The sequence below is a fragment of the Betta splendens genome, chromosome 16, assembly GCF_900634795.4.
Source record: "Betta splendens chromosome 16, fBetSpl5.4, whole genome shotgun sequence".
Taxonomy (NCBI): Eukaryota; Metazoa; Chordata; class Actinopteri; order Anabantiformes; family Osphronemidae; genus Betta; species Betta splendens.
In genome coordinates, this window is record NC_040896.2 from 5,389,409 (window position 1) to 5,412,983 (window position 23,575).

The window sequence follows — 23,575 nt, forward strand, 5'->3', positions numbered from 1 at the left end:
TTAAAACATCTGCTCATTCCAATACACATGTTTATTCCCAGCCTGTGTTTGTACCTAATTTCAACTAATGATCCGCTGCTTTGGGTCAAATACAAAACTGGTCTCTGGGCCCTGAAAGTGCCTGTCAGAACCTGTTAGGTCAAACACGGAGCCTGCATTCCGAGTTGTGAGCGCAGCACCATGGAGCAAGACAGGCAGAGGAGGGAGCCACCCATGGTTCTGGGCTTTTTGTTGCTGCCGTAGAACAGATCAGACAAAGAGATACTGATTCTTCTGGGGTATTGTTCACCACACTAACGGGTTAATGTAAATCCAAACTGAGAGAATCCATTCAGTCACATTTAGGTCAGTTGAGGCTTTGATTGTGTTTCTGCCCTCTGCTATTACTTCCTGCCATGTGCAGCCACCTCACATTCCTCTTAGGGAGGGGGGAGGAGGTAAAGATGGCGTTGCTCAGTGCTTGAATGGAGGAGACGAACCCGTCGACCCCGAGCTCAGCCTGGCCACCCTCCAACTGCTAGCAAAGTTGATCCTCTGGCTGAAAGGCCTGTTTTCTTCCCTGCCTGCTCCATTCAGCTTGCAGCACCGCCTCCACTGAGCTTCAATGACGGACACAAACACCTTGATGACTAGAGGAAGGTGTGACCTCCTCACGATGCCATCTGATGGAGGATGAGGAAGCATCTGAATCACACATTTACAACCACAGAGAGTTTGTTGTTCTCCTACAGTTGTGTATTTTCCACTTTGACTTTAGTAAGTTTCATGTTGTTGTGCCCTTTACCTGTGAAAGATCTTCACCTTGAGTCAGTTACCCAAAAAAGAAAAAACAAATTAAATGTCTCTACTTTCAGTTACATCATCTCACAATACTCTTAATAGCACAGAGCCACAAGAACAATCGCCTCAATGCACTTGAGGTAACGTTGAGGAACTTAGAGAACTAGGCAGAGTTCTATAGAGAACCCAACACAACCCCCTGAGCAGCTCCAGGAAGCAGTGACACCTCCAGCAGAACCAGGCTCACTGTGGGAAGGAAGACTCCCTCTATGGTCGGTAAACGTGTCTCACATCCTGTCTGTGACCTGCAAACGCCACCGGTGAGTTTGCTTCGTAGCACTGGTTCATGCAGCAGGACCACTCATAATATAACCCGTCACAAATTAGAATAGGAGCTTTAATGGATTGTGGAGACGTTGTGGTCTTGCAGTGGGTTTAACACAGTCCATCATCAGGTTTCAGGAAGTGACGACACTTTATCTTGGTTTCACTTTGTGGTACCAGCTCTTGCTGGATTCGGGGTATGACTGGGCTCCTGCTGCTGACACTCGGCCCAGCCCTCAGATTGGCTCCACAGCAGCGTTTAGCAGCAGGCCCCACGTGGCAGCACTGATAGCAGCTCCTTTTATGGTCAGGACCGCTCAGCCTCCACTGGAGCGTCGGGTTCAGCCCCGCTGCCGTTTCTCAGAAACACAAGCGTACAGCGTGTTCTGCTCCTGCTATTGTCACCGTGCACACGCTGGCTTGCTTCACACGTTTAGTGTCACACTCACGGCTGAGGCTCAGATCCGCTGCGTTAGCATGTGAACCAGCACTTAGCAGCAGCGAACAGGTCTGCACACATTCACAACAGAAAAACTAGCAGTTATTATACAGAATAATATGTTGGAGTATTTCTAGGTCCTTGAGGTCATTCATAACACGAACATAATGAAAAGTGTGCTGATTTTAAAAATAAAGTGTCATAAATGCAACATCATGTGTTTCTGGGACACAGTTTGAGTGGTTACACAACTTTCTGGTGCGTTTGTTGTGTTCGCTTGTGTCTGGACGCATGGATGACTTACATGATGTGTGACTGATAAGACGCAGGGAGAGATTTCCTCGTTTTGATTATGAAATAATTGCGCTTTGTTTGCTTTGCCGGGACGGGCTGCAGCAGACACTCGCGTTATGTAACGTCCATTTGGACGGAGCAAACCAAATCAGAAACGTGCTCGGGTTGCTGCGAGGGAGCAACGCACCGGCAACGGACGGCGAAAGACAAAGGTTCTGTCCAGAAGATGTAATTGTGGCTTAAAACCAACAACATGTTGTGATGACGAGTGTTTGCGTAAATATCAGGTGTACTTTCGGGTGGAACGCCCCCCCCCCCGGTCGAGATAATGGTACCTTCCACAACGCGTCACCCTTTGTTTACAAATCAACTGTGTTGTTGCTCACTGCCGAGCGGCGTGCTGAGAGCAAGCAGCGGCCCGCTTCGGCGCTCGTTCATCCCGACAACAAAGCCCGGAGAAAGCTCATCCAGCAGCCGACGAGGCTCCGCCGCGATGCCCTGTCGCAAGGAGAACTACATCCTTCTGGAGCAGTCCGTCACCGTGGACTCCAAGGAGGTGGACGCGCTGGTCACGAAGATCGGCGAAGCTCTGCAGCTGCACAACAACAGCGGCGGCCACCAGAAAACGAAGACGGTGTCCGTGTCCATGTCCTGCCTGCACGGCGGCGGCGCCGGGATGCCGGCGGCCCTCATCGGCGGAGGCTCTGGGGTCGCAGCGCAGAGACGGAGCGGCTGCTGCCTGCGGCTCCGGAACCAGCGGGGACACAGGGGGAGCAGCAGGGCGAGCCCGTACAGCGTCCCCGGCTCCAACGGCGACCAGGACTGGGACCAAATCAAACCGTGGAACAAGAAACGGATGAGCGTGGAGCCGGACGACCCGCACCGGCTGCTGCAGGAGCTCATTCTGTCGGGGAACCTCATCAAGGAGGCCGTAAGGAGGCTGCAGTTCTCCGCCGCGGACTGTGGAGACAATGTGCCGTGTTCGTAACGGACCGGGCGGGCGGTGACCGCCTCACATACACTGAACTGATGACTGTGTTTTGGATTTTCGTCCATTTTTTGTCTGAGACGTTTGTGACCGGCTAGCAGTTAGCACGCTAACCCGCTACCCTTCCGGCTAACTCCTTGAGCCGCGTTGTGTGTTTGAACGTCGCCTTGTGAATCAGACGTTCCAGAACCTTTTCAACAGTTCGAATGGGGATTTTTCACATTTTTAGGAATTGTTAACATGTAAATGCACGTCACGCAGACTGAGTGTGAGTCTGCGAAGGCTGTGAACAATGGGTTAGGTTGGGTCCCAAAGAGCAGCGTGTGAAGCTCTGCGTCGAGGAAGGTGTTGCTGTGGGGGAGGGGGCGGCGGTTCGCTGGGTGCCTCCCGGCGTGTTGTCCTGTAACTGGCCTGGTCCCGTCGAACAAAGCGTGGGTGAGCCAGGCTGGTCCCGGACACGTGTAGAGGATGTGGGGCTGCTATGGGGAGGGAGGGATGACGTCACATGACAACACTTTGTGGTGCTTTCACCTCTTTGGAATTCCCACGCGGAGTTCTGCTTGTTCTTTGTTTCTGGTCTGTGTAAAGGAAAATCACCACGACTGCTTCGTAACGAAGCATCTGATAATGTTCCTGAGTTTTCAGGCTTTTTTGTTGTCTTAATAAACACGTTTCTGTAAAGTCTTCTCTCCTATGCTGTATTATTTGTGGACCAACGTGAGGCTGAAGGACACATGTTCGTTATCAGCCTATAAATAATCCCGCGGGTCGCAGCGGACGCTGCCAGTGAAAAACATGTTTTGCTGCTGGAGCCTCGCAGGTCCGACACGTTGTTCACGGCGGCTCCCTCTGCTGTTGCTGCTCGGTCACTGAATGTGTCGTCATCTGCACCAGCAGCAGCTATGGACCATCCAGTCGGTTGTAGATGAGCATTTGGACAAGAAGGTAAAAAAATCCCAGAACTCCGATTCAGTGTAACTGATAAACAGAAGAAGCAGTAGTGACTGTTCGTCTGATGAAGCAAACTGTTGATCTGCCTGTTCCAGCCTCAGTGCCTCCTCAACACTCACATTTACTGCATTAGGCTTAGCTGGACCCTGTGTGTTTGTGTTGTCTTTTCACAGCTGCGTTCCTCTGCTCAGCCTCTTTTCCTTCTTCATTCAACTTTTATGAATGAACTCAGAATCTCTGGAGCAATTATTTTTATTCATATAGAAGAGCTGTCATACAGAAAATCCGAGCAGAAGCTGCACAAATTAAAAAATCTCTGGTCTTTGTAACCATCAGTGTGAAACTGAAGTTAAACAGTTATCTGCTCCTCTAATAATAGTAAAATATGAACATTTACCTTTTTTCTTTTTAAATGTGACGTTCATGAATTAGTAATTCTGACATTGTTTGATGATGTGTAATTAATGTACAATTCAAATAGTCTAAAGTTGTGATAAGTAATAGAACACTATCCAATACACAGGCCCAATAAATCGGTATAAGTTTAATTTGCACTAAACCTATTTGAATTAACTTATTAGCGTTGATGAACTTCATGAAGAGTCTGAGCTGCTCTGCTGTGATGAACCAGCTGTCCACTAGAGGGCAGCACGAAACCAGCTCCTCCAGCAGCTTCGGGTTTTGCCTGGTTCTTTCAATCATGTTCGTCCATGATGAGGTGCCATCAGCGTCTATATGGGCTGGGATGAGAGTGACACATTTATGCATCTGGACACATGGAGGAAAGCGTCCAAACAACAGCTGCTGTAACAGATTCTGTATCGTTAGCAGGTGATGAGTACACAGCATCTCTGCAACCACAACACGACCTGTGCATTAAACGAGCATTGTTACTGATAAAAATATGGCAAAAAACATTAGCTGGAGCTTTTGTTACTGATACAAAAAAGTGTCTACGAGATTCGTCAACAGGATGATGCATGTTAGTGCTCAGCTACAGCTTCTGACCCACTTTAAGGACCGTTTGAAGGCAGGAAGGTGAGTCTGTCCTCGTTTTGTCTCCTCTCACGTCTTGTCACACCTAGAAATAACTGCGTCCTTGTCCTCAGAACATCCAACAGTGAACTGGACTAATGACTCTTCACATGCTGGGAATTCTTGGAAGGCTTGAATAATGAGTGTTTCCGGTGTCTCTATTGTTTCTGAGCAGCTGAGGTGAATAAATACATCCACGCAGTTCATTTACAGTTCAATAAAGACCAACCGACATGCATTTGTCAGGAGCTTCACTGCAGGTTCATGCACAACGATCACATGCACTCAAGACAAAAACTTTACACTGTGATACACTGTGTTCGCTTTGCTGTCTTTTACCTTGGCCCGTGGAGTTGACAGTCGTCTTGTCAATTTTGTTTGAGTTTGTAACATAACAGAGCAGAGTCAGTTCCTAATCAGTATTCATTTATTTTAAATATGGGTCTATTTTAATGAAATAAATGGGCCTGGAACAGAAAATAAACTATGATTGTGTCCCTTCACAGCTTTCCCATCCTCAGGGGGCAGGGATGAACCCCAGAGGAAGCATCCGCATCATGGCCTCTTTAGACCTGAGTCAGTCCAGGATTCAGCGTGTTTCAACTTTAGGTCGATAACATTTTATCTGTGAAATAAAAAGACACAGAGAAACAAGTAAAACTATAACTTAGCAAAAGCAGTAGGTTCCCTGGGGAACCATTGCAGACTGGAGGCATGACAAGCTGTTCTCCTCTGAGATGAAGGAAAGTAGGACAGAGGAATTTACTGGGAAGCTCTGTAAAAGGAAGTGGTTGTGGAGAGAAGTTCAGATGTTCTACACGTGTGTTGGCTGCTCTCCTCACCTCGCGTCTTCTGAAAATCTCACATTTCTCTTAAAAATGCTTTGATTCATGGGTATGAGCTCCTCGTTCCACCTGTGTGTGTTCGCGCGTAGTGTGATGTGTCTTCCTGCAAATAGCCCTGACATGTTCCAGGGTGTGGTTGCCACGGTGACACCAGGGCTGTCAGCTGGTGCTGCTGGAAATGGAGTTGATGCCAGTGTTTAGTAGGGTGTGTTTGTCCATGTGCTGCAGGGCTCGGTTACTCCTCGTGGTGTGGCTGCCTGAGTTTGTCCGAGCTGCTTTTCATTCCCAGGCCTCTCATAACTGACCTGAATTCACTGAGCTTCCTCTGGCCAGACGAAAACTGGAACATCTCATTTGCATCTGATTCATTTAAAAAGGAAACGGATGCTTATGCTGCTGCAGCTGTTACAGACTAAGCTGCTGTTCTAACAGACACATTAAAGCTCTCACACACATTTCCTTCTTAGACCCAAATACTCAGAGCTGCTTGAGGTTAATTTGAGGTTTCTGACTGAACCCATAAATTAAAGTAATGACTCCACAACAGTTTGCCTTCAGGAAACCTAAATATCTCCCTAATGATGATGAGCACCCAAGCAGAAGTCAAGGTCAAGGTCAGATCTGTGCGTTCTGTTCTGGTGGCTTTTCTTTGTTCTCTCAACCTTCTCACATGGAACCTTCTGTCAGACAGAAGATCCCACATGTTTGTTAAATGAGGAGGCTCAAGCTCATCACAGACGACCAGACCAAACTACAACCGTCAACTTTTTCTCAAAGCAAACATGGAAAAATTTCAATACAAACAGCAACTTAAACCGCTATTCAATTGACTCTAAGGTTAAACTGCTTCGCATCAATTTGTGTTTGAAAAAGATTTTATGGAATTTAATTCACATATTCATTGTAATTATTTGTTTCAAAGCAAAATAAGAAAGTAATACACAGACATTGTCTAGTGGGTGCTAAACAATAAAAGACTTCAGTCAACGAAATGTCTTCAAACACCAGAATTCCTGATCAGGTCCAGGTCCTGGCTCCTCAGTGACACCTGTTCAGGTTCTACCACCACAGCTCCTCCCCCCCGCTGCTCCGGGTGCTCGCCCTCTCCCGTCCCCGCAGCCTCACCATCTCCAGGATGCTCCGGGCATAGGCGTCCCTCAGGTTCACGCCTGCCCCGAGTTTCCCCGCTCCCCCCACCGAGCTGCGGGCCAGCCTCTTCAGCACCTCCCTGTGCCGCACGGCAGCCTCCTTCATCTTCAGGGTGAAGTAGCAGGCTGAGAAGCGGTCGTTGATGATGGCGATGGGGAGCGCCAGGATCAGGATCCCAGACAGGATGCAGAGGAAGGCCAGCACCTTCCCAGTGACCGTGTCGGGTCGGATGTCTCCGTAGCCCACGGTGGTCATGGAGGTGGTGGCCCACCACCAGGCGGCCGGCACACTGCTGAAGGTGGTGGCGGGGACGTCGCGCTCCAGAGCAAAGACCAGCGCTCCAAAAATGGAGATGCCGACGCCGAGGAAAAGGAGCAGGAGACCGACTTCCTCATAGCACTGAGCGATGGTCAGACCCAGAGACTTCAGGCCTAGAGACACACGAGGAGGAAGATTATGTAGTGAGTTGTATAAGTTGTACTGAACAAAATAGTGACATTGAAATGAAATTGGCCCATGAAACAGTGACCAAAGGTCCAACTTCATCAGCCTCAGTGACTCTGAATCTATCTTTTCTTATTTACTGTGTTGATCCTACAAAGAGATTTAACTCTTTTTAACTAAAAACATATTTGAGCCCAGTTACTGGATTACCTGTGAATAATTTATTAGAATTCAACTCTAGAAATCAACCCTGTTGTCACATAAACCGTTTCCAGTGGCGGGAGAATTGAAGCTCAAAGGTGGTCACCTGTGATGAGGACTCACTGAGGCTGACGGGACAGTGACAGGAGGAGGCACATCAAACCTCCTCCTCTGTAATTCATGATCCACTCTGATGAACATCTAGGTCACACACGAAGCACGTCTCACTGACGCCATGTTGTCCACTCTGGAAGTGAACAGCTATTTTAGGAATGACCCATTTCCTGGATATTAACATTCGAACAAACTGTGGCAACGTGAGGAAATGTCAGGATTACAAAACACAGCAGCAGTTTGGGTCTGACTCGAGGCCCCTGAGCCAAAATGCTGTCTTTATTTAAAAGTCTTGTTTTTATCTTTTTTATACATTTTATACATTTTCTTTATTCTGTTTTTTTAAGGTGAGGTGGAAACAAAAATCCCATAGTGTGAGGTCATTATATCAGCTGTTCAACCACCAGATATTAAAACGAACCAGACATTTGACATCAACAGCAAACATTTGGCTGTTGTGGTGGATGGAGGCTAAGCACTGACTCTTCCCCCAAGAACATCTGTCACAGCTTGTGTTTGGAGCTGGGCAGCTGACCCCACTGTCCTGGATGTTTACCTGGATCAGATTAGAGGCTCTGTATTGTAGGTGTGAAATCAGTTCCCCCATTGCATACCTGGGTGTAACTGCAGCATCATATTAAACCTCTAAAGCAGCCTTTGTACCCACAACCCTTAGAACTACACAACCTTAAACATTAAACCCACAGTGTTTACCTGTGGAGTGTCGGCCCAGCTTCAACATCCGCAGGGACCGGAGGAGTCGTAGAACCTGCACCACTCGGCCCATGTTCTCCAGCTCGGTACTTCCGCCATGGAGGCTCTCCACCAGCAGTGTCACGTAGAAGGGCAGGATAGCTAGCAGGTCGATGACATTGGGAATGCTCCGGCTGAACTGGCACTTATCCCTCACACAGAGAAACCGCAGGGCCAGTTCGCCTGTAAACCACACCACACACACATACTCGAGGGTCTCCAAGAGCAGAGGTGCTGCCCCACCGAAGTCCTCCCCCAGGTACAGGGAGATGAGCACCATGTTGATTACTGACACCACCACGAAGAAGACTGAAAGCGAGCCAAAGGTGCGGGCAGCCAGTGATGAATCAGGCTTCTCCAGCAGGTCCCACAGGCGCTGGCGGAGGGACGGGCAGGCGGCACCCACAAAGTCCTCTTCACCTTTGTCAGCATGAAACTCTCTCTCACTCTGTACATCAACTGTCTCCTTCTGGTCCTTGTGGTGATAGTAGCGCTCGCGGCAGCAAGGGTTGATGCGAAGCTCATTGATTCCCCAATACTCAATCTCCTGCAGGAAGCAAATCTCACACAGCTCCTCCCGGACATGCAGGTGACCAGTCCGGTAATAGTTCATCACATACCTGAGAGCAGAAATATCAACAGGCAGACCTGTTAGAAATAACCTCAACTAACTGCAGAAACCAGAGAAGGTGTTTACGGTAAAAAAACAGATGTCACCTACTGGAAGGTTTGTGAGCTTCTGTCAAAGAAGAACTCATTCTCCATGAAGTCGACATCGTCACACAGCTCCAGGGCCGAGTCACGACCACAAAAGGCTAGCTTCCCCAGCCGGGTCTCGGGGTAGGATGCCAGCAGCTCTTGTGACAGGACGTACCGACTTCCCCCAACGTTGATGACAAAGAGGCTCAGTGGATCACTGACGCAGGACGTCGCTGTTTCCCTGAAGAAAACACTGGAGTCCAGAGACACCGAGGAGGAGCTGGGGCTGTGCTGCTCCTCACCTGCCACTGAGCTGGAGGAGGGGGAGGAAGAGCTGGTGGGGAGGAGACGAGTGACACAGCAAAAGGTCTGAAGGAACTTTTGAGTATTTGAGAACATGAAATATTTAAAATGTCCACTTGGACCCAAGGATGGCTTGATTTGATTTTGGTGATCAAAGTTGAAAACTTAACAGTTAACTGAGACGTTTTCACTGTCGACAGGCCGAGGAAACTAGCAGTTTACTCCTTTGTGTCCGTAGATCTACAGCACCAAGAACAGATAAATAAAGGCTCAGATGGTGAGAAATGAAAAACGTGACACAACCTGGAGACATTGAATGGAGGCTGCTGCCGTATTTCATCATGTAACCCAACACTACTGTTTCTTGATTGCTCAGTTCGCTTGGCTGTGGTCTCACTAAGTCTTGCATTCTGAATGTTACATGAGTGAGGTGGACTGAGACTCGGGCCTCAGTGTGACACAGGGCTGCAGGTTTTGACACAAACCTTCTCCACCTCCCCACCCAGCTGCCACCTTGAGCTGGTTCTGCTGGACGTTGGTTCTGTTCTGTTTGGGGTTTGTGGGAATTCTAGAGAACCCTACTCAGCTGTGCTGCTGTGTTCTGGGAAGTGCTGCCTGTAACGTGCCTTCAAACGTAAACTAAATTGAATTTGTCTCCTTTCTGTCATTAGTGGCATAATATGAAACCACCTTAAAGTCCCCCTGGGCCATTAACAGCTCAGCACCTATATGAAGGTTAGACAAGTAGCCGACAAGATCACAGGATTCGATAGATGGAGCTGGTTTTATATGAACTGTGTGTTTCTGGCACACAAGCTGCTCAAACTAGCGCTGAAGGAAGGAACATGCATAAAACATGATGTGTGCGCATTAAAGGGCAAACATGCCTCAGTTCATTCTCCAGCTACGGCTGTAGGTCCAAACTAATCAACAACAGTCCACACAGCAAACAATGACAGGAAATGGGGAACCAAGCAGATAATTATTTAAATAGGGCATCGGTGTGAATGTGGAACAGTGCTCATGAGAAGTCCATAATGTCCACAGCACCACCAAAATAAGAACCATGTTGTCAAGACCATAACAGAGACTTTAGGCTCAAATAAAGCAAACACTTCTCACCTGATCTTCAGCATCCTTTCTACATCTGAGCTCCACATTCTCGGGTGTGGTGCAGAAGGGACTGTTTTCTGGAAAGATGCCCACACAGAAGGAGGAATGTGAAAGTGTCCATATCCCTGCGTGGTCTGGTGGTGGAGCCTCGATGCTCAGCGGAAGGGTTAGTATGAGGAGTGATCAGCGACACCATGAAGGAGGAGGGACAGATGAAGGTGACGTTGTCAGAGTTAGATTAGCAGGCATGAAAGCAAAACCAGAAATTAAATAATCACATTTATTTATTTATTTATAGGTCCCTGATACTAAAGTGTGATTGTGTGGACGAATATTTGTAACAAATAATAATAACAATAATAAGAAAACCTTTACTAGTCCCATAGTGGGGAAATTGCGTCACACTAGCACGATACAGAGAAGAAAAGAAAATATGAATTATTAATAACAATTAAAATAATAATTAAATATAAATAACAAAAAATATATAAACATTATTAATTATTAACACAGTACAACAATATAATTCAATTCAATTTTATTTATGTAGCACCAAATCACAACAAAGTTATCTAAAGGCACTTTACAAAGTAGGGTTTAAGACCTTACACAACTAAACCCAACAGATACCACATACAACGAGCCTTTAATTTGACAGCAACAGTGGAGAGGAAAAACTCCCTCTCTAACGAGGAAGAAACCTCCAGCAGAATCAGGCTGGATGTGGGCGGCCATCTGCCTCGACCGGTTGGGGTGAGAGGATAGAGAGAGAAAAGCACAGCAACAACAACAAGCAACAATATGCAACAACAGAGCACAGGCAGGATGGTTGGACCAGGGACTGGACAGAGGCAGGATGGTTGGATCCACAGCTGCCCATCACAGACACCAAACTTTGAGTCCAATGATACCTGTAGGTTAGGAGAGAGAGAGAGAGACAGAGACAGAGAGAGAGACAGAGCGGGAGAGAAGCACAAGTACTGGAGAGAAAGAGACAAGGTTAGTTGAACACAGAACAATGATGGGAGGTTATTGGACAGAAGAGGTAGAAGGAAACAGAGGAGCTCAGTGTATAAATTAATTTGCAGTGCCAGTGACCTGAACCATCTCCAACTAGCTTTGTCAAAAAGGAAGGTTTTAAGCCTGATCTTAAAGGTGGAGAGTGTATCAGCTTCTCGAACTGAAGAGGGAGCTGGTTCCACAGGAGAGGAGCTTGGTAGCTGAAAGCTCTCCCTCCAGTTCTACATTTAAAGAATCGAGGAACTACAAGTAGCCCAGCGCTCTGAGAACGAAGCATTCTGCTGGGAGCATTAGGAACTATGAGGTCTTTAAGATAAGAAGGAGCTTTATCATTAAGTACTTTGTAGGTGAGTGGGAGAATTTTAAATTCTATCCTACATTTTACAGGCAGCAAGTGCAGAGAAGCTAATGTAGGAGAAATGTGATCTCTCTTTCTAAGTCCTGTCAGAACTCTGGCTGCAGCATTTTGAATAAGCTGTAGGCTTTTTAAGGAGCTGTTAGGACATCCTATGAGTAAGCAGTTACAGTAGTCCAGCCTAGAGGTAACAAATGCATGGATCAGTTTCTCTGCATCACTCTCAGAGAGGATGCTTCTGATTTTAGCTATATTTCTAAGATGAAAGTAGGCAGTTCTGGATATTTTTTTAATGTATGATGTAAAGGAGAGATCCTGGTCAAACATGACACCGAGGTTCCTCACAGTAGAATCTGAAGCTAATGTTATGCTGTTAATGTTCAATAGTGTCTCTCTCAGATTTTTAGGCCCAACAATAAGAATTTCAGTTTTATCTGAATTTAGTTAGAAGAAAGTTTTGGGACATTCAGGATTTCTAAAGACATATATAGCTTAGTATCATCTGCCTAACAATCAAAATTATTAGAATGCTTCCTAATAATCTCACCTAGAGGAGACATGTATAGAAGTGGACCAAGCACAGAACCCTGTGGTACTCCATAGCTAATCCTTGTGCATGTGGAGAATTCCTCATTAACATTAACAAACTGGAATCTGTTCAACAAATAGGATTTAAACCATCCTAATGCTGTTCCTTTAATCTCAATTCTATGTTCTAGTGTCTGTAATAGAATGTTATGATCAGTTGTATCAAATGCAGCACTAAGATCTAACAGGACAAGGACAGAAACTAGACCATTGTCTGAAGCTAATAGAAGATCATTAGTGACTCTAACCAGAGCTGTTTCTGTGCCATGATGTTTTCTAAATGCTTACTGAAAATCTTTGTACAGGTTATTCCCACTCAGGTGGTCAGAAAATTGTTTAGCCACAATTATCTTAAGAATCTTAGAAATAAAGGGTAAATTTGAAATGGGCCTATAGTTGGCTGGTTCTCCAGAGTCCAGAGTAGGTCTTAATAGTAGACTTAATATGGACGACCTGATTAAAGGTAGAACTTCTTTGAGTAATCTGGTTGGGATTGGATCTAAAAGATAGTGGACGACTTGGAAGAGTGACTCAGCACAGCTATGACTCTGGCTACAGTGCTGAAAAATGTTGTTTTTGTTTTCCTCAATTTGTCACGATCTGGGTTTTGTTTCCTGTTGTTTCCTTGTCTTATTTTGGTTCCAGGTTCCATTTCCGGTTTTATTTTGGTAGCACTCCCAGTTTCTGTTTCCGTTCTTGCTTTACTTCCTGTTATCAGTTCTGTTCTCCCTAGTTCATTACCCACACCTGTCGGTAATCAGTTAATCAAATCACTGTATTTAACCACCACCTGTGTCCTTAGTTCGCTGCCAGATTGTCGTGTTTCCTGAGAGTTCTGAGTTTCGTTCGTGTTTCATCAGTGTCGCGTGTTTCTTCAGAGTTCCGTGCTTCCCGTGTTTCGTGCTCCTCGAGTTTCGTTCGTGTTCTTTGTTTCGTGCACCTATGCCTGATCCTCTGTAACCACCATCTGTTACCGAACCTGGACTAACTAACTGACCGTGAGTTTTGCCTGATCCCAGCCTGTATTTCTGCCGTGAACCTTTCGTGTATGACCTGGACCGTCTGACCCTGCCGTGGGAAATAAACCTCTGTTTAACCACTATCCTGCCTCCGTGCTGTGCATGTGGGTCCGCCGCCTGCCCGAGTCCTGACAGAACAATCTGGCCAAACTTGGACCCAGCCAGCACTTAGCCTCCGGTCAGGTCAGTGACTGCTTTTTTCCCCTTGTTTTCGTACGGGGAATATTCTTCTCCCGAGGGAGCATGGAATTCACCTGCGCCGAGCTACCCAGCGACCTACGTGATTATTTCAAGATCCTCGCGGAGGATTACCGACGGGCGATTAACCCGGAGAACCAGCGTAGCGCCGTTGAGGTGGCGATATTGACGCTGGAGGACGATGACAGCGCGTTAGAGCGCCCCAGCGTTCGTCGCCTCTATGAGCGGCTGTGCGCGAGGTACGAGGAGTTAAGCGACGCGCTCCGCACCACGCCAGCGCCGGTCGCACCGCCGATGGTTTCGGTTTCCTCCTCCCAGCCCCGTCGGACCGTCGTGTCTGCACCAACCTGCCCAGCTCCATGGTTGTTCCGCTGGGAGGATTTCCTGCACTCACGCGGTTCTCAGTCTCCAGTTCAGTCGTGTTTTGCCCAGTCTCCAGCTCAGTCGTGTTTTGCCCAGTCTCCAGCTCAGTCGTGTTTTGCCCAGTCTCCAGCTCAGTCGTGTTTTGCCCAGTCTCCAGCTCAGTCGTGTTTTGCCCAGTCTCCAGCTCAGCCGTGTGTTGCCCAGTCCCCAGTTCAGCCGTGTGTTGCCCAGTCCCCAGTTCAGCCGTGTGTTGCCCAGTCCCCAGTTCAGCCGTGTGTTGCCCAGTCCCCAGTCCAGCCGAGCCCTGTTCAGTCTCCAGTCCAGCCGAGCCCTGTTCAGTCTCCAGTCCAGCCGAGCCCTGTTCAGTCTCCAGTCCAGCCGAGCCCTGTTCAGTCTCCAGTCCAGCCGAGCCCTGTTCAGTCTCCAGTCCAGCCGAGCCCTGTTCAGCCTCCAGTCCAGCCGAGCCCTGTTCAGCCTCCAGTCCAGCCGAGCCCTGTTCAGCCTCCAGTCCAGCCGAGCCCTGTTCAGCCTCCAGTCCAGCCGAGCCCTGTTCAGTCCCCCGTTCAGTCGAGCCCAGTCCCGGTTCCAGTTCAGTCGAGCCCAGTCCCGGTCTCAGCCCAGTCGAGCCCAGCCCAGGTCTCAGCCCAGTCGAGCCCAGCCCAGGTCTCAGCCCAGTCGAGCCCAGCCCAGGTCTCAGTCCAGTCGAGCCCAGTCCAGTCGAGCCCAGTCCAGGTCTCAGTCCAGTCGAGCCCAGTCCAGTCGAGCCCAGTCCAGGTTTCAGTCCAGTCGAGCCCAGTCGAGCCCAGTCCAGGTTTCAGTCCAGTCCAGTCGAGCCCAGTCCAGTCGAGCCCAGTCCAGGTCCCAGTTCAGTTGAGTCATGCTCTGGTCCAGCCGAGTCTAGCCCATGTTCCAGTCCAGTCGAGTCACGCCCCAGTCCGGTCCAGTCACGCTCAGTCCTTGTCTCAGTCAGAGGGCACCGTCCGTCTGACAACTGTTAGTTCCACCCAATCAGGCCCGACGTCTCCCCCGTCGAGCTCGGCAGCTGTAAGCGGTCATGCCAGCTCCGGAGGGGACGCCGTTCCAGTTCCTGTCGATCCGTTAGGGGTCGTTCTTGTTCCTGTCGGCCATGTTGCGGCCGTTCCTGTCGGCCATGTTGCGGCCGTTCCTGTCGGCCATGTTGCGGCCGTTCCTGTCGGCCATGTTGCGGCCGTTCCTGTCGGCCATGTTGCGGCCGTTCCTGTCGGCCATGTTGCGGCCGTTCCAGTCCCCGTTCCTGTTCCTGTCGGCTAAGTAGATGCCGTTCCTGTTCCTGTCGGCCAAGTAGATGCCGTTCCTGTCCCTGTCGGCCATGTTGAGGTCGCTCCAGTTCCTGTCGGCCATGTTGAGGTCGCTCCTGTTCCTGTCGGCCAAGTAGATGCCGTTCCTGTTCCTGTCGGCCAAGTAGATGCCGTTCCTGTTCCTGTCGGCCAAGTAGATGCCGTTCCTGTTCCTGTCGGCCAAGTAGATGCCGTTCCTGTCCCTGTCGGCCATGTTGAGGTCGTTCCAGTTCCTGTCCTTGTCGGCCAAGTTGAGGTCGTTCCAGTCCCTGTCCCTGTCGGCCATGTTGAGGTCGTTCCAGTTCCTGTCCCTGTCGGCCATGTTGAGGTCGTTCCAGTTCCTGTCCCTGTCCCTGTCGGCCATGTTGAGGTCGTTCCAGTTCCTGTCCCTGTCCCTGTCGGCCATGTTGAGGTCGTTCCAGTTCCTGTCCCTGTCGGCCAAGTTGAGGTCGTTCCAGTTCCTGTCCCTGTCGGCCAAGTTGAGGTCGTTCCAGTTCCTGTCCCTGTCGGCCAAGTTGAGGTCGTTCCAGTTCCTGTCCCTGTCGGCCAAGTTGAGGGCGTTCCCGTAGGCCAAGTTGAGGGCGTTCCCGTAGGCCAAGTTGAGGGCGTTCCCGTAGGCCAAGTTGAGGGCGTTCCCGTAGGCCAAGTTGAGGGCGTTCCCGTAGGCCAAGTTGAGGGCGTTCCCGTAGGCCAAGTTGAGGGCGTTCCCGTAGGCCAAGTAGAGGGCGCCCCTGTCGACCAAGTAGAGGGCGCCCCTGTCGACCAAGTAGAGGTCGCCCCTGTCTCTGGTCCCGTTCCCGTCGGCCCTGTAGCGGTCGTTCCAGTCCCCGTTCCCGTCGGCCCTGTAGCGGTCGTTCCAGTCTCCGTTCCCGTCGGCCCTGTAGCGGTCGTTCCAGTCCCTGTCACCCTCGGAGCCGCAGCGCCCGCCAGCCTCCAGGAGGAGGCAGCGCCTGCTGCAGTTCCTGCGCACCTCCAGGAGGGGGTCGCGCCCGCCGCAGTCCCGGCGGACCTCCAGGAGGGGGTCGCGCCCGCCGCAGTTCCTGCGCACCTCCAGGAGGAGGTCGCGCCTGCCGCAGTTCCTGCGCACCTCCAGGAGGAGGTCGCGCCAGTTGCAGTTCCTGCGCACCTCCAGGAGGAGGTCGCGCCAGTCGCAGTTCCTGCGCACCTCCAGGAGGAGGTCGCGCCAGTCGCAGTTCCTGCGCACCCCCAGGAGGGGGTCGCGCCCGTCGCAGTTCCTGCGCACCCCCAGGAGGGGGTCGCGCCCGTCGCAGTCCCTGCGCACCCCCAGGAGGGGGTCGCGCCCGTCGCAGTCCCGGCGGACCTCCAGGAGGGGGTCGCGCCCGCCGCAGTTCCGGCGGACCTCCAGGAGGGGGTCGCGCCCGCCGCAGTCCCGGCGGACCTCCAGGAGGGGGTCGCGCCCGCCGCAGTCCCGGCGGACCTCCAGGAGGGGGTCGCGCCCGCCGCAGTTCCTGCCGACCTCCAGGAGGGGGTCGCGCCCGTCATAGTTCCTGCCGACCTCCAGGAGGGGGTCGCTCCCGTCATAGTTCCTGCCGACCTCCAGGAGGGGGTCGCTCCCGTCATAGTTCCTGCCGACCTCCAGGAGGGGGTCGTTCCCGTCATAGTTCCTGCCGACCTCCAGGAGGGGGTCGTTCCCGTCGCGGCTCCGGCCGCACCTACACCTGTCTCTCGTCGCGGTGGTCCAAGGAGGACGCCGCTGGTTCCTGTCTCTCGTCGCGGTGGTCCAAGGAGGACGCCGCTGGTTCCTGTCTCTCGTCGCGGTGGTCCAAGGAGGACGCCGCTGGTTCCTGTCTCTCGTCGCGGTGGTCCAAGGAGGACGCCGCTGGTTCCTGTCTCTCGTCGCGGTGGTCCAAGGAGGACGCCGCTGGTTCCTGCCTCGTCCTTGGTTCGGCTGCCGGACTAGTGGCCTCACCCTCGGCGCATCCTGCTGCGTGGGTGGCGCTGCCTCCTGCGGCGACGCCCGCCTCGACTCCTCAGTCTCTGGGATCAGCGTCCACCTGGAGGACGCTGCCATGCGGGGTGGTCCCCGGGGACATCGGCCCAGCTCAAGGGCACTAGGAGTGCCACTCTGGCTCAGCGGCGGCTGAGAAGGATCTCGCCGCGCCTTCACCCTCCGTGAAGGAATCCCTGAACTTCGTGTTTTTTCCCCGTTCATGGACCTTGGTTTTGTCGTGTGGACTCGTGTTTTGGCCCTCCCCCGGTCCTCCCTCCACCCACCCTGCTCGTGTGCCTTGAGGGGTAGGGATTCGGTCCCTCCGCCTGGGACCACCCTCCGCCCGCCCTGGTTCGGGGGGGGGGCTTCCGTGGGCGCCGTGGAAGGCGCCATAGGGGGGGGGGGGGGGTACTGTCACGATCTGGGTTTTGTTTCCTGTTGTTTCCTTGTCTTATTTTGGTTCCAGGTTCCATTTCCGGTTTTATTTTGGTAGCACTCCCAGTTTCTGTTTCCGTTCTTGCTTTACTTCCTGTTATCAGTTCTGTTCTCCCTAGTTCATTACCCACACCTGTCGGTAATCAGTTAATCAAATCACTGTATTTAACCACCACCTGTGTCCTTAGTTCGCTGCCAGATTGTCGTGTTTCCTGAGAGTTCTGAGTTTCGTTCGTGTTTCATCAGTGTCGCGTGTTTCTTCAGAGTTCCGTGCTTCCCGTGTTTCGTGCTCCTCGAGTTTCGTTCGTGTTCTTTGTTTCGTGCACCTATGCCTGATCCTCTGTAACCACCATCTGTTACCGAACCTGGACTAACTAACTGACCGTGAGTTTTGCCTGATCCCAGCCTGTATTTCTGCCGTGAACCTTTCGTGTATGACCTGGACCGTCTGACCCTGCCGTGGGAAATAAACCTCTGTTTAACCACTATCCTGCCTCCGTGCTGTGCATGTGGGTCCGCCGCCTGCCCGAGTCCTGACACAATTAAGGAGGAATAATATGTTTTCTAGCAGCACAAAGTGCTTTTTTTATATTTTATTAGACTGTCCTTCCATGCAATGCAGTTTACATTTATTTTGTTGGAACGCCACTGTCCTTCTAGTTGTCTGGTTCTGTGCTTTAGGCTGCGGATCTCTAAGTTATACCACGGAGCTAACCTCCTCTGATTCACTGACTTCTTCTTCAGAGGAGCCACTGTGTCTAACATTGTACGTAGAGAAGCTGCAGCATCATCTACAAGACAGTCAACCTGTTCATAAGGATTAAGTTGACTGTTCTCCTCTTTGTAGCAACAAGACAATGAGGCAAAAGATGATGGAATCATCTGCTTGAATATGGCAACAGCGTTGTCAGATAAACATCTGCTATAGTAAGATTTCTTTTCAGCTGCTGTAAGGTTATTTATGGTAAATTCAAAAGTTAATAAGAAATGCTCAGATAACAGAGGGTTTTGGGGAAGAACTATTAAATTATCAATTTTAACCCCATATGTCAGTACAAGATCGATGGTACAATTAAAACAATGAGTAGGTTCATGAACCCGCTGAGTAAAACTAATAGTGTCTATTAATGAGTTGAAAGCAGTGCTGAGACAGTTACTGTCAACATCTACATGAATGAAGTCTCCCACTACAATTACTCTATCTGTGCTATGAACTGTCATGTTACGGCTTTACTGGACTTTTGAAGGACTTTCTGTTTTACCTAAGTTGTCATGTTCTGGGTTTTGTTTCCTGTTTTATTTTGAAAGGACGTTTGTTTCTGGCTACGTCATGTTAGTTCCCGCTTCACGTCCCAGTCCTATTACGCACAGCTGTCTCATATCAGTCATTACTCACCTGTGTATTTAACCACCACCAGTCACCACAGCTACTTGCCATATTGTTGCGAGTGTTACTCCTCTTTCCAGCCATATTATTGATGAAGCCTGCCTGTGCATCTGACCGCCGCCTGTTCTTGATTACCCGTTTGCTTTGTCCTACCTGTACTGCTGTGAGTAACCTGTGTCGATCCAGCCTGTCTGACCGACACTTTGCTTACCCCTTTTGTACAGACGTCGTTTGCCTGCCTGTTTATCGACCTCTGCCTGTTGTCTGATCTTGGATCTTGCCTTGACCATTAAATCTGACGATACTTACCTTCTGGTGTCCGAAGCTGTGCATGTGGGTCCGTCATATCAAACAGCCCGACAAGAATTAGTTAAGAGCCTCAGTTAAGAATTCAGAGAATTCAGTTAAGAACTCTGAATATGGAGCAGGAGGACGATAAACAGTACCATACACAACTGGCTTCTGGGTTTTAGAGTCTGGGTGAGAAAGGCTCAGAGTGAGGCTCTCAAATGAGTTATAACTATGTTTGAGCAGTAATTAATAAGTCTGAGTTATAAATTGCTGCTACTCCTTTACCTGTACTTTTAGGAACATGATAGTTCATGTGACTCATTAGAGTACATATATTACAACATATTCATCCTGCTGCAGCCAGGTTTCAGTGAGACAGAACAGATCTATGTGATGGTCACTTATCACGTCATTGATAAGTGACCATCACTTATCAACCCTTAAGGGTGAGGCAGACATTGGTGCATGAAAAATGCCACTCGTGGAAGCCAGGGTGATGGAGGAGATCGGCCGCTACGCCCATCCAACGAGCACAGGAAAGAATTCTAGCAGCCAGGGAGCCCACAAACCTTCAGTTCCAGGAGGGCAGGTGTTGCAACCCAAACCGCCCACACAGAACCCCCCTGGGCAGTGCTTCAGCAGCCACAGAAACAGCACCCAGAGAGGACTTAAAAATAATGTTCCTTTAATAATGACAGCCAATGTCTGAACGAACAATCTGGGAAACGGAAAAGGTGAGCACTGGATCTTAAATAACTTAATAACTAATTGAACCTGCACCTGGGTCCAGGCTAGACGAACTATGCTACTCACCCAGTAGGGCTACAAGAAGGCAGCGGACCGCCATCGTTCCGACACTCCAACCTACACGGTTGGACAGCAAGTCTGGCTATCCACCAAGGATCTCCCCATAAAGACCCAGTCACGTAAGCTATCACAGAAGTTCATCGGTCCATTCACAATTGAACGTATTATCAATCCCTCTGCCATCAGACTCACCCTTCCAAGAACCATGCGCATCCACCCAACCTTCCACGTCAGTCGCCTCAAGCCTTTCCGGTCAAGCCCTCTGGTTCCACCCACTCAGTTACCTCCTCCTCCACGGCTGGTCGAAAGCGGTCCTGTCTACACTGTCCGCACCCTGCTCAACTGCTGCCGCCGAGGTCGTACCTGGTGGACTGGGAGGGATAGGGGCCGGAGGAACATTCATGGATTCCGGCCCGGGACATCTTGGACCCGACCCTCATCAGGGACTTTCATCAAGCCCACCCTGGAGCTCCCTTGGCCGTCTAGGAATCCGCCCTAGACGGGGGCATACTTCATGTTTCTTAGTTACGTTCTCAGTCATGTCTTGTTTTATTTTGTCACCACTTCCTGTTTAGCCCCTTACCCAGTTAACCCAGCTTCACTTCCAGTTCTTGTTAACACCACCTGCATGTCATCAGCAATTAATCATCCAGCATTTAAGCACCACCTCTCACCCCAGTACCTTGTCAGATTGTGTGTGTTGTTCCTGACCAGAATTCCAGCGTTACTAGTACTCTTGTCTATCGTTTTCGACTTTGCCTTGTTACCTACTCTGCCTCTTGCTTAACCTATGACAGTCCTGTGCCGTAAGTTGACCATTGGCTGTACTCTGACCTCATCTGCGCCTACTCCTTGTTGGATCTTGTTTGCTGCCACAACGTGTATGACCTCTGCCTGCCTGACCTTGAATATTAAACTTCTGATCTTAACCAAGCCAACACTATGCATTTGGGTCCTTCCTCCTTCGTGACACTGTTGAGTCTACTGTCCCCTTAAATCTCAGCAGCAATGACTTTATGAACTACTTTACTAATAAAATTATCACCATTAGAAAAAACATTCAGCAGCGACTTCTTCCAAATGACAGAAAGCACTGTCTAGATCCATTAACTTTAAATTTACCAAATCCTCTGTCTTACCTAGACAGCTTCTTCCCCATAACTCATATGGAGTTAACCTCAATAATTAACTCTTCCAAGTCGTCCACTTGTCTTTTAGATCCAATCCCAACCAGATTACTCAAAGAAGTTCTACCTTTAATCAGCTCGTCCATATTAAATCAAATCAACCAATCTTTACAACTAGGCTATGTACCACAGGCTTTTAAGGTGGCTGTGGTCAAACCTCTATTAAAAAAAACAACCCTTGACCCTGGAGAACTAGCCAACTATAGGCCCATTTGAAATTTAACCTTTATTTCCAAGATTCTGGAAAAATTCGTGGCTAAACAATTATCTGACCACCTGAGTGGGAATAACCTGTACAAAGATTTTCAGTCAGGATTTAGAAAACATCATAGCACAGAAACAGCTCTGGTTAGAGTCACTAATGATCTTCTATTAGCTTCAAACAATGGTCTACTTTCTGTCCTTGTCCTGTTAGATCTTAGTGCTGCATTTGATACAATTGATCATAACATTCTATTACAGACACTATAACATAGAATCGGTATTAAAGGAACAGCATTGGGATGGTTTAAATCCTATTTGTTGAACAGATTCCAGTTTGTTCATGTTAATGATAAATTCTCCACATGCACAAGGATTAGCTATTGAGTTCCACAGGGTTCTGTGCTGGGTCCAATTCTGTTTAGCCTATACATGTCTCCTCTAGGTGAGATTATTAGAAAACATTCTATTAATTTTCATTGTTACGCAGATGATACTCAGCTACTGTATATATGTTCTTGGAACCAGGATCCATGAAACAGATCAACTATTTCAGGGTTAATTCAGGGTTGTTTAAAAGACATCAAATCCTGGATGTCCCAAAACTTCCTTCAACTAAACTCAGATAAAACCGAGATTCTTATTGTTGGGCCTAAAAATCTGAGAGAGACACTATTGAGTCAGATAGCCACCCTGGATGGCATAACATTAGTTTCAGATTCTACTGTGAGGAACCTTGGTGTCATGTTTGACCAGGATCTCTCTTTTACATCATACATTAAACAAATCTCCAGAACCGCCTACTTCCACCTTAGAAATATAGTTAAAATCAGAAGCATCCTCTCTCAGAGCGATGCAGAGAAACTGATCCATGCATTTGTTACCTCTAGGCTGGACTACTGTAACTCCTTACTCATAGGATGTCCTAACAGCTCCTTAAAAAGCCTACAGCTCATTCAAAATGCTGCAGCCAGAGTTCTGACAGGACTTAGAAAGAGAGATCACATTTCTCCTACATTAGCTTCTCTGCACTGGCTGCCTGTAAAATGTAGGATAGAATTTAAAATTCTCCTACTCACCTACAAAGTACTCAATGAGTACTTCTTATCTTAAAGACCTCATAGTTCCTTATGCTCCCAGCAGAACACTTCGTTCTCAGAGCGCTGGGCTACTTGTGGTTCCTAGAGTGTTTAAATGCAGAACAGGGGGCAGAGCTTTTAGCTACCAAGCTCCTCTCCTCTGGATCCAGCTCCCTCTTCAGGTTCGAGAAGCTGACACACTCTCCACCTCCACAAAACCTTCCTTTTTGATAAAGCTTATAGTTAGAGATGGTTCAGGTCACTGGCAATGATTGTTAGTCACAGGAACCATCTCTTAGTTAAGCTGCAATAGACATAGACTGCTAGGGGAACTTAATTTATACACTGAGCTCCTCTGTTTCCTTCTACATTTCTGTCCAATAACTTCCCATCATTGTTCTATGTTCAACTAACGTTGTCTCTTTCTCTTCAGTAGTTGTGATTCTCCCCCGCTCTCTCTCTCTCTCTCTTTCTCTTTCCTCCACTCTGTCCTCACCTACAGGTATCATCGGACTCAGAGCTTTGTGTCTGTGATGGGCAGCTGTGGATCAAACCTGTGTCCAGTCTCTGGTCACACCATCCTGCCTGTGCTCTGTTGTTGCTTGTTGTTGTTGCTGTGCTTTTCTCTCTCTCCCCTCACCCCAACCGGTCGAGGCAGATGGCCGCCCACATCCAGCCTGGTTCTGATGGAGGTTTCTTCCTCGTTAGAGAGAGAGTTTTTCCTCTCCACTGTTGCTGTCAAATAAATGCTTGCTGTATGTGGGATTTGTTGGGTTTAGTTGTGTGAGGTCTTAAACCTTACTTTGAAAAAGTGCCTTGAGATAACTTTGTTGTGATTTGGCGCTACATAAATAAAATTGAATTGAATTATATTGTTGTACTGTGTTAATAATTAATAACAAATATATATTTTTTGTTATTTATATTTAATTATTATTTAGTTGCT

At 49.0% G+C, this 23,575-nt stretch overlaps 2 protein-coding genes across 4 annotated transcripts; one reads left to right on the plus strand and one right to left on the minus strand.

Moving 5' to 3' along the window:
* Positions 1-2,201: 2,201 nt before the first annotated feature.
* On the plus strand, positions 2,202-3,506 carry gbp (glycogen synthase kinase binding protein). Its single transcript, XM_029130458.2, has one exon. The coding sequence runs from the start codon at positions 2,331-2,333 to the stop codon at positions 2,823-2,825; it is 495 nt and encodes a 164-aa protein (XP_028986291.1). The 5' UTR covers positions 2,202-2,330; the 3' UTR covers positions 2,826-3,506.
* A 1,714-nt stretch (positions 3,507-5,220) lies between these two features.
* On the minus strand, positions 5,221-10,634 carry kcnv1 (potassium voltage-gated channel modifier subfamily V member 1). Of its 3 annotated transcripts, none has more exons than XM_029130464.3 (4): positions 10,442-10,634; positions 9,039-9,350; positions 8,279-8,937; positions 5,221-7,236 (listed from the first exon to the last, which is right to left on the minus strand). In XM_029130464.3, the coding sequence occupies exons 1-4, from the start codon at positions 10,477-10,479 to the stop codon at positions 6,716-6,718; spliced, it is 1,530 nt and encodes a 509-aa protein (XP_028986297.1). In that variant the 5' UTR covers positions 10,480-10,634; the 3' UTR covers positions 5,221-6,715. The 3 variants fall into 3 exon arrangements, with proteins under 3 accessions (XP_028986297.1, XP_028986296.1, XP_055359312.1); XM_029130463.3 differs by having other exon boundaries at positions 9,039-9,559; XM_055503337.1 differs by having other exon boundaries at positions 9,039-10,634.
* Positions 10,635-23,575: the final 12,941 nt, after the last annotated feature.